Here is a 22823-nt window from a genome sequence, read left to right as displayed (position 1 = left end):
CCTATGTGGATTTTCAACGTACATTGAGGCTCTGTTTGGCAGTGCACCTGGTTTTTATGCAACCAAAACTGCTTCCAAGCCTGGAATTTAAAAATAAACTCCCGCTTTGATGCCACTGAGAGCAACATCCAAGGGGTTGGAGAGCAACATGTTGCTCACAAGCTACTGGTTGGGGATTAGAGGGATCATTGCTTAGTGGGCTATAATGAATACACCCATTTATTTTTATTTTAGATCACATTTAACAAAATTCTGAGCTTCTCAAAAAAATAACCCCCTTCTGTAAATGCTCTAATGAGAGTAAAAAAATGTTTAAAATTAAGCAAAAAAGTTAGGCCATACAAATGGAAGCAATGGAGGAAGCACAATACCTACAACAATTGTCGGAATACACAGCAGGTTTTTTTTGTATCTATATTCACCTGTGCATATAAATGAGAAGCAGTCTGTTGCAGGTATACACACCACCACAAGTAGCAGCAGTCAAAACACGCCATGTGCCACAAACCTTAAGCTCTGCACAATTTTTTACTATTATATTAAAAAAAAAACATAAGAAGAAATATGGAAATAGACATCTTACATTTGCCAAATAAATGTTGTTACTGCTACATTTTCCTTAATTAACTTAATTTAGTATTTTCTAATATTTGATTTTAATAAAGCTTGGCCTATAATTAGCCAAATGCTTGTGACATTAATCTGTGCCATTCTATTCACTTAATTAATGCATTGCCCTTCGTCAAATACCAGCTTGCAGGAAACAGTAAATCCACTGAGGGTTAATTTAAGAGACTACAAAGTGACAGCAGTCCTCTCATGGGATATCTATGTTCCAAAGCACATGCTATATAGAGAAAAACTAGTATCCTTGTACGAGCTGAGTCAATAGAGTGTAACAGAATTCCTGCAGATACATATTTTTTTTTTAGAATTCTACATATTTGCTTGTTAAAAAGGAATCATGTAGCTCATTTACCCTATAGTGTCACTTTTTTTCAGTCCCGTGTGAACAAATTGAGCATCCCTACAAGTGTATGCAGGATTTATAATATTTTTAAGAAGATAGAGCGTTAGGAATAGGGATGCACCGATGCACCGGATCCTTCACAAAAGATTTGGCCAAACACCGAACCAAATCTTAATTTGCATATGCAAATTAGGGGCGGGAAGGGGAAAACATGTATAACTTCCTTGTTTTGTGACAAAAAATCACGTGATTTACCTCCCAGCCCCTAATTTGCATATGCAAATTCGGGTTAGTTCGGCCAGGCAGAAGGATTCGGCCGAATCGTGGCTAATCCCGAACTGAATCCTGGGTTCAGTGCATCCCTAGTTAAAAATAAAGGTAAGTGTTGTGGTGTTGTGTAGCTTTATAGGATTCAAAAGATAAAATGTAGGTATTAATACTTTTTCTATCCAGTCTTAAAGGGATACTGTCATGGGAAAACGTTTTGGTTTTTTTTGTTTTTTTAAAAATGCATCAGTTAATAGTGCTGCCCCAGCAGACTTCTGCAGTGAAATCTGTTTTTCAAAAGAGCAAACAATTTTTTTTTAAAATTTAATTTTGAAATCTGACACAGGACTAGATATATTGTCATTTTCCCAAGTGCCCCCAGTCATGTGACTTGTGCTCTGATAAACTTCAGTCTCAGCTCAGAAAAGCTCCCTGGTACATATAAAAACAGAACGCAATAGTAAAAACTCATGTCCTACTGCAACCCCATTCAGTTACATTGAGTAGGAGTAAACAATGTAATTTAGAATTAAAAACGACACCGTAAAAAAAAACACATTTGCTTAAAAATCCAACATGCTTCAGCCTTTCTTTATAACTGAGATTCTCTATAACCTTTATTAGCTTAGTTGCCATTCTCTGGACTCTCTATATTCCAAACATGACCCTATGATTTTTAACTAAGCAGCAGTTTGGAGGTCAATGAAATACCAATTGGATAGGGACTGAATATAAAGCCAAGTAATTAAAAATAACTATCTTTTTTTTAGTTGCTGGGGTCAGTGACCCTGAATTTAAAAAAAAAAAAAAAAAGTCTACAAAGCACTAAGATCACATATAAACTAAAGACAATATGTCAAGACTATATTTTATGATAAGTACAAGGTAGTCACTTTCCACTGCAGCAGACATTAGACAATTAAAAATAAATGGTACAAGACAATATGCAAGGATTCAAATTTACTTAAAGAGCATGACAAATACAACAATCCAACTATTGAACGGCAAATGTCACCATTTCCCATAAGACAGGACTGCATAATTTCACTGAAAGTTAATAATGGTATAAGAAAATCAATCAAAATTGAGGTTACCCACATAAAACACAAAATCGAAATGGACTGAATAATTGTGCAGGTTGTAGAGGAAAATAAAAACATGCACTTATTATAACAAAGCCAAATATAGACCTGTTAATCTTTTCACTACTGTAAATGTTGAGCTCTTCACAGAATAAAGGTAATTGACTCATTATATTATTCATTTTAACATGCCTTTAAGAGCACAATGCTAAGTGACTGTGTTTAGGTGTAACAATATTGAAAAATGCATATTTTTGCAGATACAGATCAAATTTATAAAGACCCTGTTCAGTGAATCTTTTAAATGCTAATGGATATACTTCACGGGAATGCCTGCATGGATTCGCTGTGCATGGACTTTCTCTGGAGAATTGTATGATTTTACTCGGAAGCTAAAAGGCTGCAAAATATAAATTTTTACATTCCAGTACAATATTAATTGAAAGCAATAACTGCTCAAATGGGCCACATATTAAAAGTGTAAAATTTTAGTGAACAATATATTTCACCATATCTGAAAGTGTGTGTGTGTGTGTTTTAAAAAGATTTTTCTTCTACAGAAACCATTTACTTAATAGAAACAGAAAATGTTCTAAAATCTTCTCTCCAGCATAACAAGTTGTAATGACAGGCTTCTGATTGGAGGAATGCAATAGAGATCCTTGTTTGAGGAGACAGAATATACAAGGGGTTTTAAAGAAGAAATATTTCTGGAGGTCACATATCAAGCTTGGCAACCATCCCTAAACATAAAAAAAGGGGTTGACTAGTCAGCCACATACAATGTCTTTACCCAGCCAGCTCCCAGTAATTCACCCTTCTGTTCATTTAACCTGAACAATTAACATCTGCCTCAGTGAATTTCATGGTACAATTATAATTGGATCAGCCAAATCATACACTGTACCTGAAAAGAGTAGGACCATTGTGATTCGATTATGGTGACCATATTACTCTTAGGGTTTTATGTTTTCAAGATTACTTAGTAAGTCCATTTGCTTTACACTTAAAGGGGAACTGTCATCCTAAGAAATAATTCCAATTTTCTATAGTGTTCGATGAGCAAACTAAACTTTACATATACTATTTAACATTATTTTAATGGTGTTGCCTTCAGGCTTGTAATTCACAATCACAGCAAGCGAGCATTACATTTTGAAACAACCTAAACTTGTGAATGCACCAGAATGAGGGACCTGATGCCTATGCATTGACTACACAATTATAGACTATAGACCATGAGGAGGGAGAGGGCATGTGAGGAGGACAGTGATATCTAGTAGGAATGTAGTAGGAATGTAGGAAAAAAGCAGAAAATAGGCAGATGGCAGAATCAGGAATGGCTATAGACCCTTTAATTGGCAAGACATAAATAGCCTTAACAGATATCTAGAAAGCTATCAAGTACTTTTCATAATCTGGAGAGTTAGACAATCAAGAAGCAGCAATGAAGAATAATTAGCACAGGGGAGTACAAATCTCGGATTAACAACAGTCTCTTGTTCAGGAGATTAGGAACTGTACTGGTAAACTGTTACATGAGAGAAGATATAAATAGCTGTGAGCACAACGCGCTCAACTGCTGGTTCCTTCACAGCTATCAGTAAGCAATGACTGGCATTCAAGAGGAAATGATTAAATTCCTACTCAGGTCTCTCTCACTACTTACAGGTAAAAGTAGAGAGGATCAGAAAAACTGCAGCAGTTTTGACTGTGTAAATAGTTTGCATAGGCAGACTTGGTGGGCTACATAGTAGTTAATTAAAGCAACAGCATACAGAAGACAAATGCATGAATAGGGTCACAAACCAGGTCTAAATTGACATGGGAAAAACAAAGCCATATCAAGAGGCAGAAAAAGATTAAAAAAAAAAACAGATCGCAAGGACAGGAAAGCAAGGTAAGATAAGTAATTATTAATGAATAACTGAGCAAGGATCCAGAGGAGGAAACAAGCATAAAAAGACTGAGGTCTGGAACAGTAACCTGGACTGGACTCTGAGCTTGAAGATTTCTGACACTACTATAATTATTAAAAATAATTTGTGTATTAAAATGACAAAATATCGGACATTATGACAAACGCTGCTCCACAAAAGTCACTATATAATAGTATGCATAATAAATTGTCTAGTATATCTTATTATATTTAAAAATGTTAATAAAAACTTCTGAAAATAAAAATTTGTAATGCAATCAGTTCATTGTTTTCTATTTTTGTTTTCAGGATAGATGCTTCTTTTAAGACCTTTTAAGACCTATACATAATACATCAATAACTGTAATTTTTAAATGCTTTCTTATTCATCCCTAATATCTTCCTTACATTTGATTTAATGGAACAGTTCAGTGTTAAAATAAAAACTGGTTGAATAGATAGTCTGTGCAAAATAAAAAATGTTTCTAATATAGTTAGTTAGGCAAAAATGTAATCTAAAAAAGCTGAAGTGACTGGATGTCTCATATAATAGACAGAATCCAACTTCCTGCTTTTCAGCTCTCTAACTCTTATAGTTAGTCAGTCACCTGAAGGGGGGCCACATGGTACATATCTGTTCAGTGAGTTTGCAATTGATCCTCAGCATTCAGCTCAGATTCAAAAGCAACAGTTATGTGGCGAACCTTCAAGTCACTGATTGTTTACTGCTTGGTCACCATGGTAACCAGTCAGTGTAAACCAAGAGAGCTGAAAAGCAGGAAGTTGTGTTCTGTTATGTTAGACATCTAGTCACTCATGCCTTTATAGATTACATTTTCAGCTAACTAATTATATTAGAAATATTGTTTTATTTTGAACAGCCTATCCATTTACCCAGTTTTTATTTTTATAGTGAACAATTCCTTTAAGCCACACAGGGGCTTAAGGAAATACAATAAGAACAGTAATGATTTAATATCATTTTAAATAAGAGCAGTTGAAGTAATAATTTTAGAGTACTATGGCTTGATAAAGTGTTAGAGATCACTAGATCCAACATAACATTATTCCTCTATGGGTCTTTTCGGAATCTTGGAAAACGGTAATTCTGCATATTTATTTACCTATTACCATTAACTGTTAAAGTACTATTATTGCTTCAACCAATATATGGGTATAAAATCCTCCATCACTAAAACTTGCCCCAACAGGACCTGAGCCTATTCCCCTTACCTATCCACAACAAGGAAAAGCCCTCTATAAGTATTGCCCAACAGTGAAACCGATTCAGCAATATTTCTGTAATACTTAAAGGGATCCTGTCATCGGAAAACATGTTTTTTTCAAAACGCATCAGTTAATAGTGCTACTCCAGCAGAATTCTGCACTGAAATCCATTTCTCAAAAGAGCAAACAGATTTTTTTATATTCAATTTTGAAATCTGACATGGGGCTAGACATTTTGCCAATTTCCCAGCTGCCCCCAGTCATGTGACTTGTGCCTGCACTTTAGGAGAGAAATGCTTTCTGGCAGGCTGCTGTTTTTCCTTCTCAATGTAACTGAATGTGTCTCAGTGGGACAAGTGTTGTTCTTAGATCTACCAGGCAGCTGTTATCTTGTGTTAGGGAGCTGTTATCTGGTTACCTTCCCATTGTTCTTTTGTTTGGCTGCTGGGGGGGAAAAAGGGAGGGGGATGATATCACCCTAACTTGCAGTACAGCAGTAAAGAGTGATTGAAGTTTATCAGAGCACAAGTCACATGACCTGGGGCAGCTGGGAAATTGACAATATGTCTAGCCCCATGTCAAATTTCAAAATTGAAAATAAAAAAATCTTTTTGATCTTTTGAGAAATGGATTTCAGTGCAGAATTCTGCTGGAGCAGCACTATTAACTGATTCATTTTTTTAAAATGTTTTTTTCCCATGACAGTATCCCTTTAAGACATGATCATTCAGCATCATTCATTTCAGCTCTCCCATTTTATCAGCCAAACTTTTAGCTTCAGTAGACTTCATGAATGGTTTTTATGCTTTGTGTATGTAACTTCTGGTTCAGTTATATGATACCCCCAACAACCCCATTTTACCCTGCTATGCCCACAACCACATCTAAGATACCTACCACAAGGTTTATCATTGCTCTCCTCCCCCATATCATATATAAAAGCTCCAACCTTCTACACATTGGCGTTCTAAAACAACTGCACAAATCGTTATTGAGTTGCAGCTTATACCCGGCAAAGGTGCCAATTAAACAAAAATATCAATCCAGCTCTGTAAAAATCCAAAGCCTCCTGGTTGTCTATGTTGTGTAGACTGCAAGATCTTAAATATATTAACCAATGGTCATCTTTCCCTTTGTTTGCATTCACAAAAGGCAAGCACAGTGAATAATTATCTACTGATAATTATCTCTACCATCCACTAACCAATTTATAGTTTCACAATGCTAATTTCTTCCCCCTGTCCGATCGACTGTTGGGACGATTTTGTCAAAATTATACAATCATTTGCACCCCATCAATGTAACGATAAACAGACAACTTTAACAGCTTGTGCCAAAATCGGTCGTTTCACACAACCGAAAACAAATGTACAATGTGGGAAACCATAACATAGAGAAAACAAAATCAAGGCTAGTCTGTAAATAATAGATTCTATGCATTTTTGCTATTCTAAAGATGTATATTTATACAGAGTGTTGCGTATGATTCAGATCTGAACAAACAGTCCTAACACAACACAAAAACTATAACATAACACAGAAATGCTATGCAATGCCAATCAAGTTTTGCAATGCAAAGGTAGAAATTAATAACTGCCACATTTCAGTAAATGTAAATATGAACGGTATTAGAATGCATTTTATAATCTTATCTATTTAACACCCATGATGTAGAATTAAAACCACTGTGTGCAAAGAAAAATTAAACCTTATTGTATTTTTTAATAAATCATGCTTTATTGAAGATTGTAAAAAAAAAAAAAAAAAAATGTATTCCTCTATATACATGAAGAGAGTTTAAGGCTAAGAAATCTAGCCAATCAAAATTAGTGAATGCACTGCATCTCTCTGCAGTGTAGGGGAGCAACGAGGCAAGCTGTCATTCTGCAAAAGCAGACCAAACATCCACTTCCCCAAGCACTGCTGCTATCTTGCATAAAGGCAGGGTCTCACTGAAGTCTCTGGAGAGCAGCAGCTTTCAGTATGTTAAATTACTTTAATCATGTATTTTCAGCTGCTTATTGATTTGGCAGTAGGGAGACTGGGCGACCGTAGCAGCCTCCAGGCAGGAATACATGCTCTGTAGGTTACCACTGTGCTTAAACAATGGCTCAGCAGAAGAATATATTTTCATTAAGGTAATTTTCTGGATAGAGATCTTACACCTGCTTTCCGACATGCTTTGCCTTCGAGTGAGCAAAATGCAGCAATCTAACCTGGAACTGATACAAAATGGATTTCTATTCTTAACAGAGGTAAGATACTGCATGTACTTTATGAGCAGCTGAGTTTATTTCTTGTAGCTTCATCTAATTTTTCCCAGAGAATTGCTTTCCAGCAAAACAGATTCAGACTGTAATGTTCCATCTAGAAAAAATAAATTAATCTCTGTACCTATTTGCTTAGTTACTCGTGCAAAGTGCTATTCTATAGGGGCTCTGTGCATATTATATATACATGAATTAAAACAGATCATTATAGCATAGAAACAATCGTTAATAGCATCCACAGGATGAAAGTGCTGCAGTTTTGATCAGATAACAGCACAAAGAGTGTGTTGTTCCAGGTTATCCATATACTAAATGCTTCGGATATATCATTCAGTTCAGTCAGGTTTGCATAGTGATTATGGGAGAATTAGAGTGGTTATAGACATGAAACAACTTATTTGCATGCCATTAAGCATGGGAGAATAACTAAAACTCATACAGCAATTATTCAAATTAGGGCTTTCTATGAGAATCAAGGAGCTTTTAACAAACAACTGTGCATAAGCCCAGGATGCTCCCTTCCTAATGTCTGCACAAACTACTTGCTAGGTAGCTGAACAAACAATCATAGATCTGAAAAGCCCAGTAGTGTCATAAGGAAGTATAGGCAGCTTGCAAGATATTAGGGAGGGTATGATTGCTTTCTGACATTTACCTTGAATGGAAAGAATTTGTTTTTGATATATGGCTATAGGAAATATTTGTCTGTGGCCAGAACACAGGTGTGAATTCATAATGCTGCTCATACTGTATGTATATTTCAATGAGAACTGTAGATCAGTGGGAGCTTGTGCTAGCAAGGGTTTTCCTGCCAGAAAACCTGTGATTTGGCCAAAGGCTCAGTTATTATAATGGGGTCTCTGACATGCTCAGGTATTTCCTAAAATCATACCTATGTGATATATATCATGCAAATGCAAAATATAGGCACGTGCATAAACCATGTATAGAGTTAAACTTGTATCTATCCAACAAGTTCATGTAGAATTAAAAGATGTGTCCATTTTAAGGAGACAAATTATTCATTATTGTAAAACAATACGATATAAGAGCACCACTACTACAACATATATACTTATAACATATCTTTTCTATTAAAGGACACAGCATTTGGGCTCCAGAGGTCCCCCCTACAGCCTCAGGAAGGAAAAAAGTGGGATTTGTACTAGCAGGCTATCATCGAAGCTGCAGAATGGATTTTGCATAAAACCTCTATTTTATGGAATAAAGGAATTAGAACACAAATTATGGAGTAAAAATATAATCCTGTAACAAAGCAACAAGACTGGGACATCTAGAAGAACAGATTCCGCACAGACTCATTCTTTGCAGGTGTGTCTGTCTAAAACCAAAATGGTGAGCATTGATTAACAGGAAATTTGCTATATTGCTGTTCCTGAAAAGTGGATACTGAACCAAAGAAATATAGTTTAACTGCTGACAAGATATGGTTAAATATACATATATAATAATCACTTTGCGTGGATAAATACACATATCAAGCGCCTTGTTGATTAATTACTCAAATTACAATAATTAATGAGCGTTCCCTTAAGCAATGGTTAAAGATATAGCTCTAACAAATAGGGCTGATACTGGTAACATGGGTGACTTCACTGCAAGCACCGTGAATTCAAGATTGCACAATGTGTGTGTGTGTTTTTATGGCAATCATGTCACAAGAATACTCCAGAGCTACAGAAATAGCTTTTCACAGCACACAGCTTACATAAAAATAGTTTGAAAACAAAAAAACGACAACAGCTTGCAACACTGATATCTATATGGGTTCAGTTTAGCATTTTGTATTTTTAAATATCGTTGTCCCTCCTGTCTATCAGTCATGTGATCTAGCCAAAAAATTAATCAAACAACTCAATACGTCATATAAAGCCCAATGACTGCATCACAGCCATTTCAACGCAATAACTTTTTATCAATAATGACATACAGTATGTAATTATGGTGACGATTTATACATGGGAACTTATTTGGAATGCTTAGGACCTGGGATTTTCTGCATGATGGTGTTTACCTTAATTTGGTTCCAAATACATTAAGGCTTCTTGAAATATTAAACAACAAAAAATAAAAAACGAATAGGATTGTTTTGGTACCAATATGGATTTATGCTGGATTATTTACCATCAAGTACAATGAACTGTTTTAGTCATAGGAGGAGGGTGATTTTTTTTGTTTGGGTAGGCTAGATCTAATGTTACTTCAACAGTTTCTTCACCTGTGATTTTGTATTGGTGGGGAAACAGCTTATTCAGTCCCATATTATAAGCATTGGCAAAAGTTGCAATTCGCTTGTCTGAAAACACAGGGTGGATTTTTGTCTAAAAATGCACTACAACTGAAATCTGTCCCATACATGGGCTGACATAAGAGCTACTAACTGATGGGCCCACAGACTGCATGGCTAAATACTAAGTAATTTTCCACTTGACATGGACAAAGCCCAGACTTTTTTGAAAATAATATGCATAGCACTCTTTTATTATCAAAACTATAAAAAAAAAGTTCAGTTCATCCACATTACGGAAAACCAGGGCTGATTGGCTTGTTTACCATTTAACTATGCATATTTGTTTACTTTCACATAAAACACAAATGATATGATAATTGTGTCATTTATGAGACATCTTATATGCAGAAAGTTTAATGCAGATATATGTTGGTCAGTAGCTGCCTTTTTACTGCAGTTGCAAAGTAACACAATATAATAGTAAATAACATTCAACCATCAAAAAAAATTGTGAGTAAGTGAAAAAAGCCAAACTGAACTGTTACATGATCCAGAGGAAGGTGAATTTAATTGATACAAGAGTTGCTAATATTTACCATATACTGCTAAGAAATGTTTTAACTAATTGTATCAACTAAGTGTAGCAAATTGTAACAGTTCAGAATGCTCCTGGATCACTGAGCTGCCAGACTGAAACATTAGAGACACGAATATTAAATATTACACTTACATTTTGGGAAAATGGTAAAAAGTAAAAGATAGAAAGAAGTTGAAAATAGTCTTTGTTTATAGTGAACAATCTGAAAATAACTAAACTGAAAAATGTGTTTGGAAGATGAACAACCCCTTTAGGGAAGCAGTCACCAATATCCAATCACAATGGTTCCATTGAACTATTCAGGTAAGTGTTGGCTGAAAGTCACAGAGGTGGGGAAGTGACATCTGGTGACAATGGTAGTACCAGAACGACTGTATCACACCTTCACATTTTTTTTTTAGTTTCAGCTAACAACTACCTGAATAGATCAATGGAACTACCATTGACGGTATTTAATTTTTGTGCAATGTAAGTATGAAATAATCCCCACATACCAGACAAGCAGGTGGATAATTAGCAGCGGCTTTATCTCTTTGCCCTGATCCCCAGCACAAACAAAAAAATCCTGGGTAAAGATAAGTCTCACCTATTCGATAACTATGCTTGGCACACATAGATCAGCTAATAAGCTTTCCCATCTGAAATATTTTCAGTACAAAAGCTCATGATGACATCACTGGAGTTACCGGGTAGGGATTTTTTTCTAAAGCATATAGTCAGCAGCACCCCTTGTCCCTCCCCCAGACAAGCTCAAATAGACACATTGGTCAGTCAGAGGATTTTTATTTTATTTTCTTTGAATAATTGTTTTAGGCAAACAGGTTTGAGGAGGATTAGTCTCCCCATGCCTTAAATAAAATCTGCCTATGGTTTTATTATTATACAGCAAAAGAAAAAACTACAAGAATTATATATATATATATATATATATATATATATATATATATATATATATATATATATATATATATATATATATATATATATATATATATATATACCGTAACCATCTTATTAACTAAAGTCCTTATTAAACAGAAGGCAACATGTTAGAAGAATAAAGAACATCATGATGCCAAACAATGTTAAGCTTCCCACAACTCTACAATGTAGAGATGCTCAGCCAGTGGCCAGTCTAGCTTTTGAAGAACTACAACTCTCACAATCAACTGAGAGGCAATTTAAATTTGATGCTAGAGACCAAAACTGAAGGGCTAAGAGCTGGACATTCCTGCAGTATATGCCAAAGTATATTGAGGTCCAACACAAGTGAAAAAATACCAAACTGATGGTCTCAGAGAAGAGTGATTTTTATTAAAAACTTTTTCAAACCATAGCGGAAATCTACTTCTGTCACAGAGGCCTGATATCTGGCAGGTTTTCCATTTTCCATTTTCAGAAAGATTTCAAGCAAACAGCGTGCACACTTTCAGGAAGACACATAATAAGCATCAATGGAAACTGGTATTTTAGTATAGGACTAGCTCCAAAGGCTGTGTCATTATTCTGTAAATATTTTGTCACTACTGCAAATGGAAACACTATACATAGTACATGTGTGTTTTGATGAAATCAAAGCAGCGCTTATACAAGAATCTAAATAGGTTAGATTTGTCTGACTTAGAAAATGAGACCAACAGTAAACATATTCCTTCCAGACAAAAACCTGCATGCACATCACATTTCAAACAAATGAGGGATAAAATAAGGACAGGAAGGGAAAGGATGAAGCACAGTTTTTTTTTCTGATTTTGCAATTGGACTGTAGCTTTCAGCCAACAGTTTTTTTGGCTAAAACAGGTTCTAATCTCCTCCTTGCTCTGTAGAATTTAATTTATAAACAGGAAGACAAACCTGTAACCTGTAACAGCTGGCTAAGCATCTTCTGCCTCATAACAGCTGGCTGAGGCTAGAGGGCATATATAGTCAAACAAATCTGAAGATTAAGCATGTTTTAATGCCCTAGTTGAGAGTGTAATGAGCTTGGAACCGATGATACAACAGAATAAAGAAACAACAAAAGCATGTGAGCACACAATTGAAGGATCTACAATATGATGTCAGGCATCTATATTGCACTAAGACAAAGATATCGTAGCATTGTAAATTAATTGTACTATAATGATCCCTGTGAAAAATCAAAATTTTCATATATGAACACAAAATAATATAAAGGAGATGAGCTTTTCCCCTAGCATCATAAATGCAAATAACTAGACAACTGTTTTCCGGTACAGTAGCTGTGTGTGCATATCTGTGCCACCAAGATGACTTGCTGGGCCAGATGTACTTTCAGATGCTGTACTTCCCTTGCAGTAGGGCATGGGAATAATTCTCCTGCAGTGGTAGGGCCAGGCTGAAATGTACTACAAAACATGGCTTTTCATACACTGACCTTAAACGCATGTCATGTATACAGCCAAGTTCAAACACCATCTGTCATCCTCATTAATATACCAAAACTAAAACGTCTAACAAATTAAATAATGGCTTTACATTTATATTAAATAAGTAATAAACATGAATCAAAAGAAATTATTATTCTAGATATATTATGTTTTGCTGTATAAGCATGCGTCTAGGGCAGCTCTAAGTTCCTTGATTGCCATGGATGGCTCTCACTAAAACTTACTGTACACATACTGTAGACTACTCTCAACTACTTGCATTGCTGCACAAAAACAAACTCCACAAAACGTATAACTTGCTATGTAAAAAGCACCATGCCAGGAAGCTCAGTGGAGCACAGCAAAATAACTCAAAAACTTTATAATGGCAAATTACAAAGCACAATGAACAATAAAAGCAGCAGGCATAGCAATTGTCTGAGAAAACAGACATTGAAAAACAGAAGTATTGAAAAACCCTCATTTGGAATGTTGCTTATGCCTAGTTTAGCTTCTGTTTGCACTTCAGCAATATATTATTGCTATACTTACTGAAGACCATTCAAAATAAACTATGGCAAGTTTTACATGGCATGTTAGGGCTAATGTTTGGGTTTTACGTTTAGGGAGTTTAATCACTTAAAGAACATTAACAGCAAAAAATTAAGGTGTTTTGAAGGAATGACAATATAATGTATAGCTGCCCTATACTGGCAAAACGTGTGTGTTTGCTTCAGAAACACAACTATAGTTTATATAAACAAGCTGCTGTGTAGCCATGGGGGCAGCCATTCATGCACAGGCTACACAGTAGATAACAGATAAGTTCTGAAGAATCCTGGTGTATGCTACAGAGTTTATCTGTTGTGTATCCTGTGCCTTCTTTCTTTTTTCACATTTGAATGCCTGCCTGCCCTACGGCTACACAGCAGCTTGTTTATATAAAATATAGTAAGAGTTTCTGAAGCAAACACACCAATTGTATTAATGCAGATCAACTGTGCATTAGATTTTCATTACTTTCATTACACTATAATTTTTTGGTGTTACTGTTCCTTTGATAAACGGAGAGCATGGTGTACCTTGGTCTTTGTTAAAAAAACTATTTATAATATGACATATGGTATCAGTCATGTCCATGAACAAAGTCAAGGAAAAAATCTCTTTGGAAAAGTTGGTACAATACAGTGCTTACCAATTTTCCCAACTCTTTAGCATATAACTGATTATATAAGATAGACATTCTCACATGTTTTTATATTTATTTTATAGCCTATATAAATGCCCCTACTTAATGGTGTCCAGTGTTTTCTGTACTGTGTACCATAACTGCTTAGGACTGTTATCTAAAATGCTCGGGACCTGGTGTTTTCCGAATAAGGGATCGTTCCATAATTCGGATCTTCATACTAGAAAGTCATGTAAGTATACTATAAAACCAACAGGCTGCTTTTGCTTCCAATAAGGATTAACTAATATACTTAGCTGGGATTAAGTAAAGGTACCATTTTATTATTACAGAGAAAAAGGAAATACTTTTTTAACATTATTATTTATATAAAGTTGATTATTTAGATATGTTTCAGGATAACAGATCCCATACCTGTACAAGAGTTTTTTCTTCCTATACCCAAAGTTGAATTAAGCTGCACACACTTCACACAGTAATATATGAACATCCAGTGGTGTAACTAGATATTACAGGGCCCCACAGCAAATTAATTCTAGGGCTCCTACCATATCCAGAGATTGTGCTTTTTTACGAATATGTTTTGAAATTGCTCAATATTTAGGGCCTTAGGGAGCCCCATATACCTCCTGGGCCCCCCTGCAGCCACAGGGTCTGCTTCCTCTATAGTTATGCCCCCGAATGAAGACAATATATCTCTTTACATTTCCATAATACTCAAAGGGGAATATTTATAAACGTGTAAAATATTTTACACAAATTACAGCGAATATTTTACACAAATTACAGCGAATTTGTAATTTGAAATCTTGAATGTTGTACTCTGGATTAATAAATACCATTCAATGCAATCAATAAAATAATCAATTACAAAGAGCTAATCAGCATATTTTTAAATACCCATGTATGTTTTTTTAAAATACAGATTAACACCAAAAAAGTGAAAAAAAATTAGGTTGAAAAAACACTTCCCTCAAGTTTAACCTTTTGGTCTAATTGAAACCTTCCTAACTGCTTAGTTGATCCAGAGGAAACCCCAACTGTAAGCTTTTCAAGTCTGGTCTGATCTGGCAATCAGACTAGTTCCGGTGTCAACCATGTGCTAAAAGCAAATTTCAGTAACCCTGTATTTTGTCACCTAACTTATACCTACAAACATTTGAAAATCGGAAAGGAGGGACGGAAAAGTTCTAGCAGGCGCATTATGTGACCACACCTCCTAAATACCATGTCCATTTTACAAAATTTGGCAGGTTATAGAAAGTCTGAACACATTTCTGGGTATTTAGGGTCATGTTTTTTGTGTTATTACAGTTTTGCTAATGATGGTGAAACTGCCCTTTTAGCTGAAACTCTAAGTTCTCCCAAGAGACCTGATTATCGTAAGTAGTTACAATTGTATCTTTGCTTATCTTTGAGCTTTATCTAAGTGCAGGTGCCGAGTATTCTGGCCTCTTATTTAATTAAGTTTTAGAAACTTTGTATCTTTTTCTGGTGTCAGTGCAGGAAATCAAACAAACTCAATTTCAGTAAGAAACTGGGTCTGCGGACTGAGCTGTCAAAACTGGGACTGTCCGGAGAAAAACTGGATAGTTGGGAGGTATGATCCAACCCCTTCTTGAAACTATCCAATGTATCTGCCAGTATAAACACTTCTGGGTGAGAATGCCACAACTTCTCAACTCTTAGGGGCAGATTTATTAAGGTTTGAATAGTAAATTAGTATTTTCAATTTTTTGTGTGTTAAAATTCACAAATTCCAATTTAAAACACAATTCGAACCTTAATAAATCTGCCCCTTAATATAAGTATTTATGGAACTTTTCTCGAGCTATGCAACTGCACTGTAGGACTATTATTTCAAAATGGAGTTGCAAGTTATTCTTTTTTCTGTATAACACGCATGCAATGAAACATTCAATTACATTTCTTAGGCTGTTTAAAATAGTATTGTTGGTTTTCAATGGCTCGCTTATAAACTTGAATGCAAGCAGTTGCAAAGGACCTCATATGAACTTACTTGCATGAAGTCACATTGATTTTCCTAACTGCATGACTACATTCATTTACAATCTCATGATCACCCAGTAATGGAGCTTTTGTAAAAATACCAAATGCAAAACCTCCAAAACTGGTGAAGGTCACTCAGTTTTAAGCAAATAGTTTACATATTTTAATTTTCATTATTTCGTTTTTCTCTGTAATAATAAAACAGTACCTTGTGCTTCCTGCCAACTAAGATCTTATGAATCCACATTGGTGATAAAACAATCTTATATGATTTATTAATGTTTAAATGATTTTTTAGTAGATTTAAGGTATGGTGGCCTATATTATGTCAAAGAAGCCGCTTATCTGTAAATCCCCAGGTCCCAAGCATTTGGGATAATAGGCCTATGCACTATACAGATGCAATTGTATTCTCCAGTCCAGGTCTTTGGGGTTATGCTATAAAAGGCAATATGTTTGCCCAGGACCAGTAACCCATAGCAACAATCAGCAGGTAGCATTAACTGGCAGGTCAACGGTTTAAAAGCAAACATCATATTGGTTGCTATGGGTTACTGCTTCTGAGCAAACCTAGTGGAGCTCATTTATAAACTTTGTGCAGCGCAGAGTGATTCACACAGTGAAAATATTTGCCTTGCGCATGGTTAGATTTATAAACCTGGAATAGTGTGGTGTATTTAATGCACAAACAGAATTACACATTTTTATTTGTACTACGAATGTCCAAAGGTTTTTTATTTTTAAATATATTATAATCTCAAATTGCAAATATTTGTGCACACACTCTGTGTTTGAGTTATGCCAGAACTTTGGTGTCGGAGAAAATATACGCAAAACAGTTCTCAAATTGCGAATTGAAATTACGGTCAATACTATTTTAGCTCAACACAACTTTACACCCATTTGCGAGTCATTTGTGAATATTTTTTGCGCAATGTGAATTTGCAAAAAACGGAAAGATGGGCACAGTGCAATATTTCAGCGTTCAGAAAAAAAACACAGGCAATACAACCATTTGTGAATAAATGTGCGCTGAGCAAAGTTTATAAATGACCCCGCAGTGCCTGTAATTACATACAGGGGTTAGTGTCTTCATCTAAATTAAGATGATCACACAATAATTGATATACAAACACAAACTGAATAAACCTAGAGCGCTCCCACAAATGTTGAATGCATTTGGTCAAAATCTCCACTGTCATTTCCTCTTTTACCTTTTAAAGAGATAACAACAGAAATTAAACCCTTTTTTTAAATATCTATCACAATATTGTATTTGCATTCTATATACAATTTTGATATAAAAAAGTGTTTGCCAGATGTTTTTACATGACCTAACTGATCCCCCAAGTTTCTCTTTGAGGGGGGCTGCCATGTTTGCAGCAGTAGTCCTTTAGCAGAGACTGTAACTGACAGGCCGAGATGGGACAGTCAGGTTGGCAAAACAGTCAGGTTTATGAACTCCAAGTAACAATTACTTCCAAAAGCTAGCCTATCAATATGACCTATAGGTAACGTTTGATGTACAGTCATTTTAAAAAGTCAGTATCACTTTAAGAATCCGATACCATACAATACGACATACATTGTTATTCTTCTGCTCATGGCGTCATAAAGGTGCTTTGGGGCACTGAAACATTGCTGTATTTGGGTTGTGAACAATATATTTTAATGGCGTTTAGCCATTTACCATTTGTGTGCTGGTTCAGTTTTCGGATATACTGTATATGTATGTTATTTATCAAAACATTTTTGATATGGACAGTCTGTTCCCTTTCCTTTCAGGATACATGCCACCTGACTCAAAAAGATGTGTATCACTTCCTTGCTGGAGATCAACATGCAGCCTGAAGTAAACTTAACAGTCCGTGATGATATCAGCACCAATATGTACCAGCCACTCCCATATACTCTTAGCTTCCAGATTTCTCTAACTTGCTTCCTCATGTTGGAAATCGTTTTGGGTCTTGGGAGTAATCTTACAGTTCTTGTACTTTACTGTATGAAATCCAACTTAATCAATTCAGTCAGCAACATTGTCACCATGAATCTTCATGTCCTTGATGTAATTATATGTGTAGGCTGCATTCCTTTAACAATCGTCATACTTCTTTTACCAATTGAGAGCAACAATGCTCTAATCTGCTGCTTCCATGAAGCTTGTGTCTCCTTTTCTAGCGTTGCCACTGCTGTCAATGTGTTTGCCATCACTCTGGACCGCTATGATATATCTGTGAAACCAGCAAGTCGCATCCTTACTATGGGTCGAGCTGTAATACTAATGACAACAACCTGGATAGTTTCTTTTGTTGCTTTCTTAATTCCCTTCATTGAGGTCAGCTTTTTCAGTGTTCAGAGTGAGAGCAAATGGGAAAACAAGACACTTTTGTGTGTTAGCAGAAACGAATACCACACTGAACTTGGTATGTATTACCACCTTCTGGTTCAGATTCCAATATTTTTCTTCACAATAATTGTGATGCTGATCACATACACCAAGATTCTTCAAGCTCTTAACATTCGTATAGGCACAAGGTTTTCTACAGTGCAAAAGAAAAAAGCAAGGAAAAAGAAAACAATTTCACTAGCTACTCAACATGAGACAACAGATGTCTCTCAAAGCAGCGGCGGTAGGAATGTGGTACTTGGCGTAAGGACTTCAGTGTCTGTCATTATTGCCCTGCGTCGAGCAGTCAAAAGGCACAGAGAGAGAAGGGAAAGACAGAAAAGAGTTTTTAGAATGTCATTACTGATCATTTCAACCTTCCTGTTTTGTTGGACACCAATTTCCATTTTGAATACAACAATTTTATGTCTTGGGCCAAGTGACCTATTGGTAAAACTAAGGTTGTCCTTTTTAGTTATGGCTTATGGAACCACTATATTTCATCCATTACTGTATGCATTTACCAGGCAAAAATTTCAAAAGGTACTGAAAAGTAAAATGAAAAAAAGAGTCGTTTCCATAGTGGAAGCTGATCCAATGCCAAATAATGCTGTAATACACAATTCTTGGATTGAACCCAAAAGGAATAAAAAGATAACATTTGAGGACAAGGAAGCCAGTCAGAAATGTTTAGCTACTCAGGTTGTTACAGATTAAGTTGTTACTCGTGTTCTCACTGTTATTCCTCCATTTCTTTTTATACAAAACAAAGTTAGAAAGGAACAAAGATACTGCCAACCAGTTAATGATTTTTTAAAAAGCATTTTTACACTCTTTAGCATAATGTACATTTTTAAAGAAAAAAATGTATTTAGGTTAGGTGTTCTCTGATAACTACAGTACATAGCAGTTTGTTAATGTAAAGTTAATACTTAATCTTACGATGACTTTAGGACATTTATGTACATTTATCTTTTCTAACAAAAATATAATGCAAATAAATATCTTTTAAACAAGGGACTGTTTACTTAAGAAAAAAAATTAAATCATAATATATATATATATATATATATATATTTTTTTCCAATATCAGTAAACCATCCCACTTTATTATATAACTAATGTAGTTGTGACGTATGGTATCCCAAAACCCAGAGTAAACCCCAAGGTCCTGGTCACGGCTTGGCTTCGGGAGGAGCCCTCCACTACTCAGATGCCGCCAGGACTTAACGCTAGAGGACCAAGGGGAAAGCTCTGGTCAAGAGACAGGCGGGGTCGAACAGACAATACGGTACCAAATCAGGAAGCTGAAGCATAGTCGAGGGCACAGGCCAGTGTCAAACACACTGATATCGAGGTACAAAGCAGGATCCGAAGGAATAGTCAAAGTTCAGGCAAGGGTCAAGACAGGCGGCAGACTATTCAGGAACAGGGACAGGCAAGGTCAAACACAGCTTAACAATAACAGATCGCACCCAGGAACTACCGAAATAGACCTACACATGGGCAATGAGTCAGAGCAGGGGGGTTTTATATTCAGTCAAATGGCTTACACAAATCACCTGTGGCCAAATTGGCAACATGTGAAACAAGCCATTCTTCATCAGCATAGGAGTGAACCAGGGTCTTAGCTGTCTGCTCATATAGAGCAGTAATAACACAGACAGAAAAAGAACACCAGGTTCCTGGTTCAACTCAAGGCTGGTTATTACAGTAGTATAAGGAGTAGTACAAAGACAGTGAAAACACATCCTCTCGAGTGACACATTACTGCAAAAGCCTGGGTTTGAGAGGTGCCAGGAGAACAATAACTGTCTAAATGCAAAATACAGAAAAGTATGAAGGAAGAATAGTCTCATAATTTGGGCTGGGTCCCCTGGTTCCACTAAAGGCAAACCTTAAGGCAACAGCATACTAGGTTATTCTCTAGACCATCATGTGCTTCCATCTTTGTGGTAACAGTTTGGGGAGGGCCCTTTCCTGTATCACCACAAGGATGCTCCCATGCACAAAGTTAAGTTAGGAAAAACGTAACTGGCCTGTACAGAGACATAATCTCAAAAAATGGAATATCTGCTGAATAGCAGAAATACCTTTGAAAAAATATAATATGATAACACCTTCTGTATTCAGCTTAAACAAGAAGAAAAGAAAAACAATAAAAACTTACTACAACAAATACCAGGCATCACAGAAAACAGAAAACACAAACAGGTGTTCCACATATTACTTATTTCTTAAATAGAAAGTTGTAAAAAAAGATTACTGATGAATTTTAATGTTTTACTTGTATGTTGGACCTGTAAAAGGCAATGACACCAATACTACACTTTATGAAATTCAGTGAATTAGTATAAATGATATCCTATAATCACTATTGACTAGATCCCATCCTTGGCTAAAATCAGTTTGTCCATATGTATACAGTGGTTAAGGACTGCATTAGGAGTGTATTTTTTCCAGCGTTGGCACCTTTGATTATGGTCACAGGATGATTTAATCAAGGTTTCAAAGGCAAAATGTTTAGAATAACCTGATTTGGGGCATCACGTGGCTGGCCAAAATGGCCATCTGAGTCATTTAAGTGTATCTTTACACATATGGCCAGATTTAGTCTGCCTAAAAATAGCCTTATAATAATCACACACACATTTAACTAAATTCATGAGTGCATCTATGTTTTTATTTATAATTAGAGTTCATTGAGCATTTTTATAAAGACTACATAATAATAATAACTTGTGCAGGATACAGAGGAAGATGCATGGCAGAGTTCAGTGTTAATGATCAGAAAGGACACACGCAGAGCCTGTATCTCTGTAGTGAGACTTACTTAAGGCCTCTATTTAATGTATTAACAGTTAAAGAAACCATTTTAATGCATGGTGGCACCCAAAGCACCAAAGTGATCTGCACCCCTGGCCCCCATGATCCTACCACACTATAAAACCCAATCTGAAAGAGTCAGACATTGACCAGCTGAAATTAGAAGGTAAGGAAAGGCAAGAGGTTGGGCTGCTCATATAGTGAGCTGCTGTTTACATGAAGAGGAATCCTGATGGTGCATGTATAGAAAACCACAGAACCAGTCTTTGAAACCACTGATGCCAATGTATGTTATATGAATGAAAGAGGCATGGTTAAAGGAAAACTATACCCCCGAACAATGTTGGTCTCTATAAAAAAATATATTGCATAAAACTGCTCATATGTAAAACCTTGCTTCATGTAAATAAATAATTTTCATAATAATATGTATTGGGTAATCATAAATATAAAATTGCCATTTTAAAAAATATGAGCCACCCCCTGGGATCATAGGATTCACGGTGCACACAAATAAACCATACTTGTTATGTCACATGTGCAAATCAACAGACAGAGTTCTGTCTTTTGCTTCCACAGTTCTTCCTGTTACAGTTAAAGTAGCACTATTTCTGGTCAGGTGATCTCTGAGGCAACACAGAAACCATAACGAAATGGTGGTTCAAGGCAAGAGATGTAAAAGGGCAATATTTACTTAAATATATATACCAGTTTGGTAAGATTCTTCAGTATGCCACTTAAGTTGATATCAACTATCTGTTGCTTAAAGGGATACTGTCATGGGAAAATAATTTTTTTTCAAAATGAATCAGTTAATAGTGCTGCTCCACCAGAATTCTGCACTGAAATCCATTTCTCAAAAGAGCAAACAGATTTTTTTATATTCAATTTTGAAATCTGACATGGGGCTAGACATTTTGTCAATTTCCCAGCTGCCCCTGGTCATGTGACTTGTGCCTGCACTTTAGGAGAGAAATGCTTTCTGGCATGCTGCTGTTTTTCTTTCTCAATGTAACTGAATGTGTCTCAGTGGGACATGGGTTTTTACTATTGAGTGTTGTTCTTAGATCTACCAGGCAGCTGTTATCTTGTTTAAGGGAGCTGTTATCTGGTTACCTTTCCATTGTTCTTTTGTTTGGCTGCTGGGGGGGGGGAAAGGGAGGGGGGTGATATCACTCCGACTTGCAGTACAGCAGTAAAGAGTGATTGAAGTTTATCAGAGCACAAGTCACATGACTTGGGGCAGCTGGGAAATTGACAATATGTCTAGCCCCATGTCAGATTTCAAAATTGAATATAAAAAAATCTGTTTGCTCTTTTGAGAATTGGATTTCAGTGCAGAATTCTGCTGGAGCAGCACTATTAACTGATTCATTTTGCAAAAAATAATTTTCCCATGACAGTATCCCTTTAAGTATTAAATTTTGGGGGTATAGTTTTCC

At 35.9% G+C, this 22823-nt stretch overlaps 2 protein-coding genes across 3 annotated transcripts in view; one reads left to right on the top strand and one right to left on the bottom strand.

Moving 5' to 3' along the window:
- Nucleotides 1-22823, bottom strand: part of cog5.L (component of oligomeric golgi complex 5 L homeolog) — a 129546-nt gene that overhangs the window by 73615 nt on the left and 33108 nt on the right. The window lies entirely within an intron of this gene.
- On the top strand, nt 8979-19321 carry gpr22.L (G protein-coupled receptor 22 L homeolog). 2 transcript variants are annotated; one of them, XM_041586519.1, is made up of 2 exons: nt 8979-9066; nt 17955-19321. In XM_041586519.1, the coding sequence occupies exon 2, from the start codon at nt 17980-17982 to the stop codon at nt 19270-19272; it is 1293 nt and encodes a 430-aa protein (XP_041442453.1). In that variant the 5' UTR covers nt 8979-9066; nt 17955-17979; the 3' UTR covers nt 19273-19321. The 2 variants fall into 2 exon arrangements, with proteins under 2 accessions (XP_041442453.1, XP_018108133.1); XM_018252644.2 differs by having other exon boundaries at nt 9003-9090.

This window comes from Xenopus laevis, chromosome 3L (assembly GCF_017654675.1).
Source record: "Xenopus laevis strain J_2021 chromosome 3L, Xenopus_laevis_v10.1, whole genome shotgun sequence".
NCBI classification, from domain to species: Eukaryota; Metazoa; Chordata; class Amphibia; order Anura; family Pipidae; genus Xenopus; species Xenopus laevis.
The sequence above is the reverse complement of the archived record's forward strand: the minus strand, read 5'-3'. Positions and strand labels throughout refer to the sequence as shown.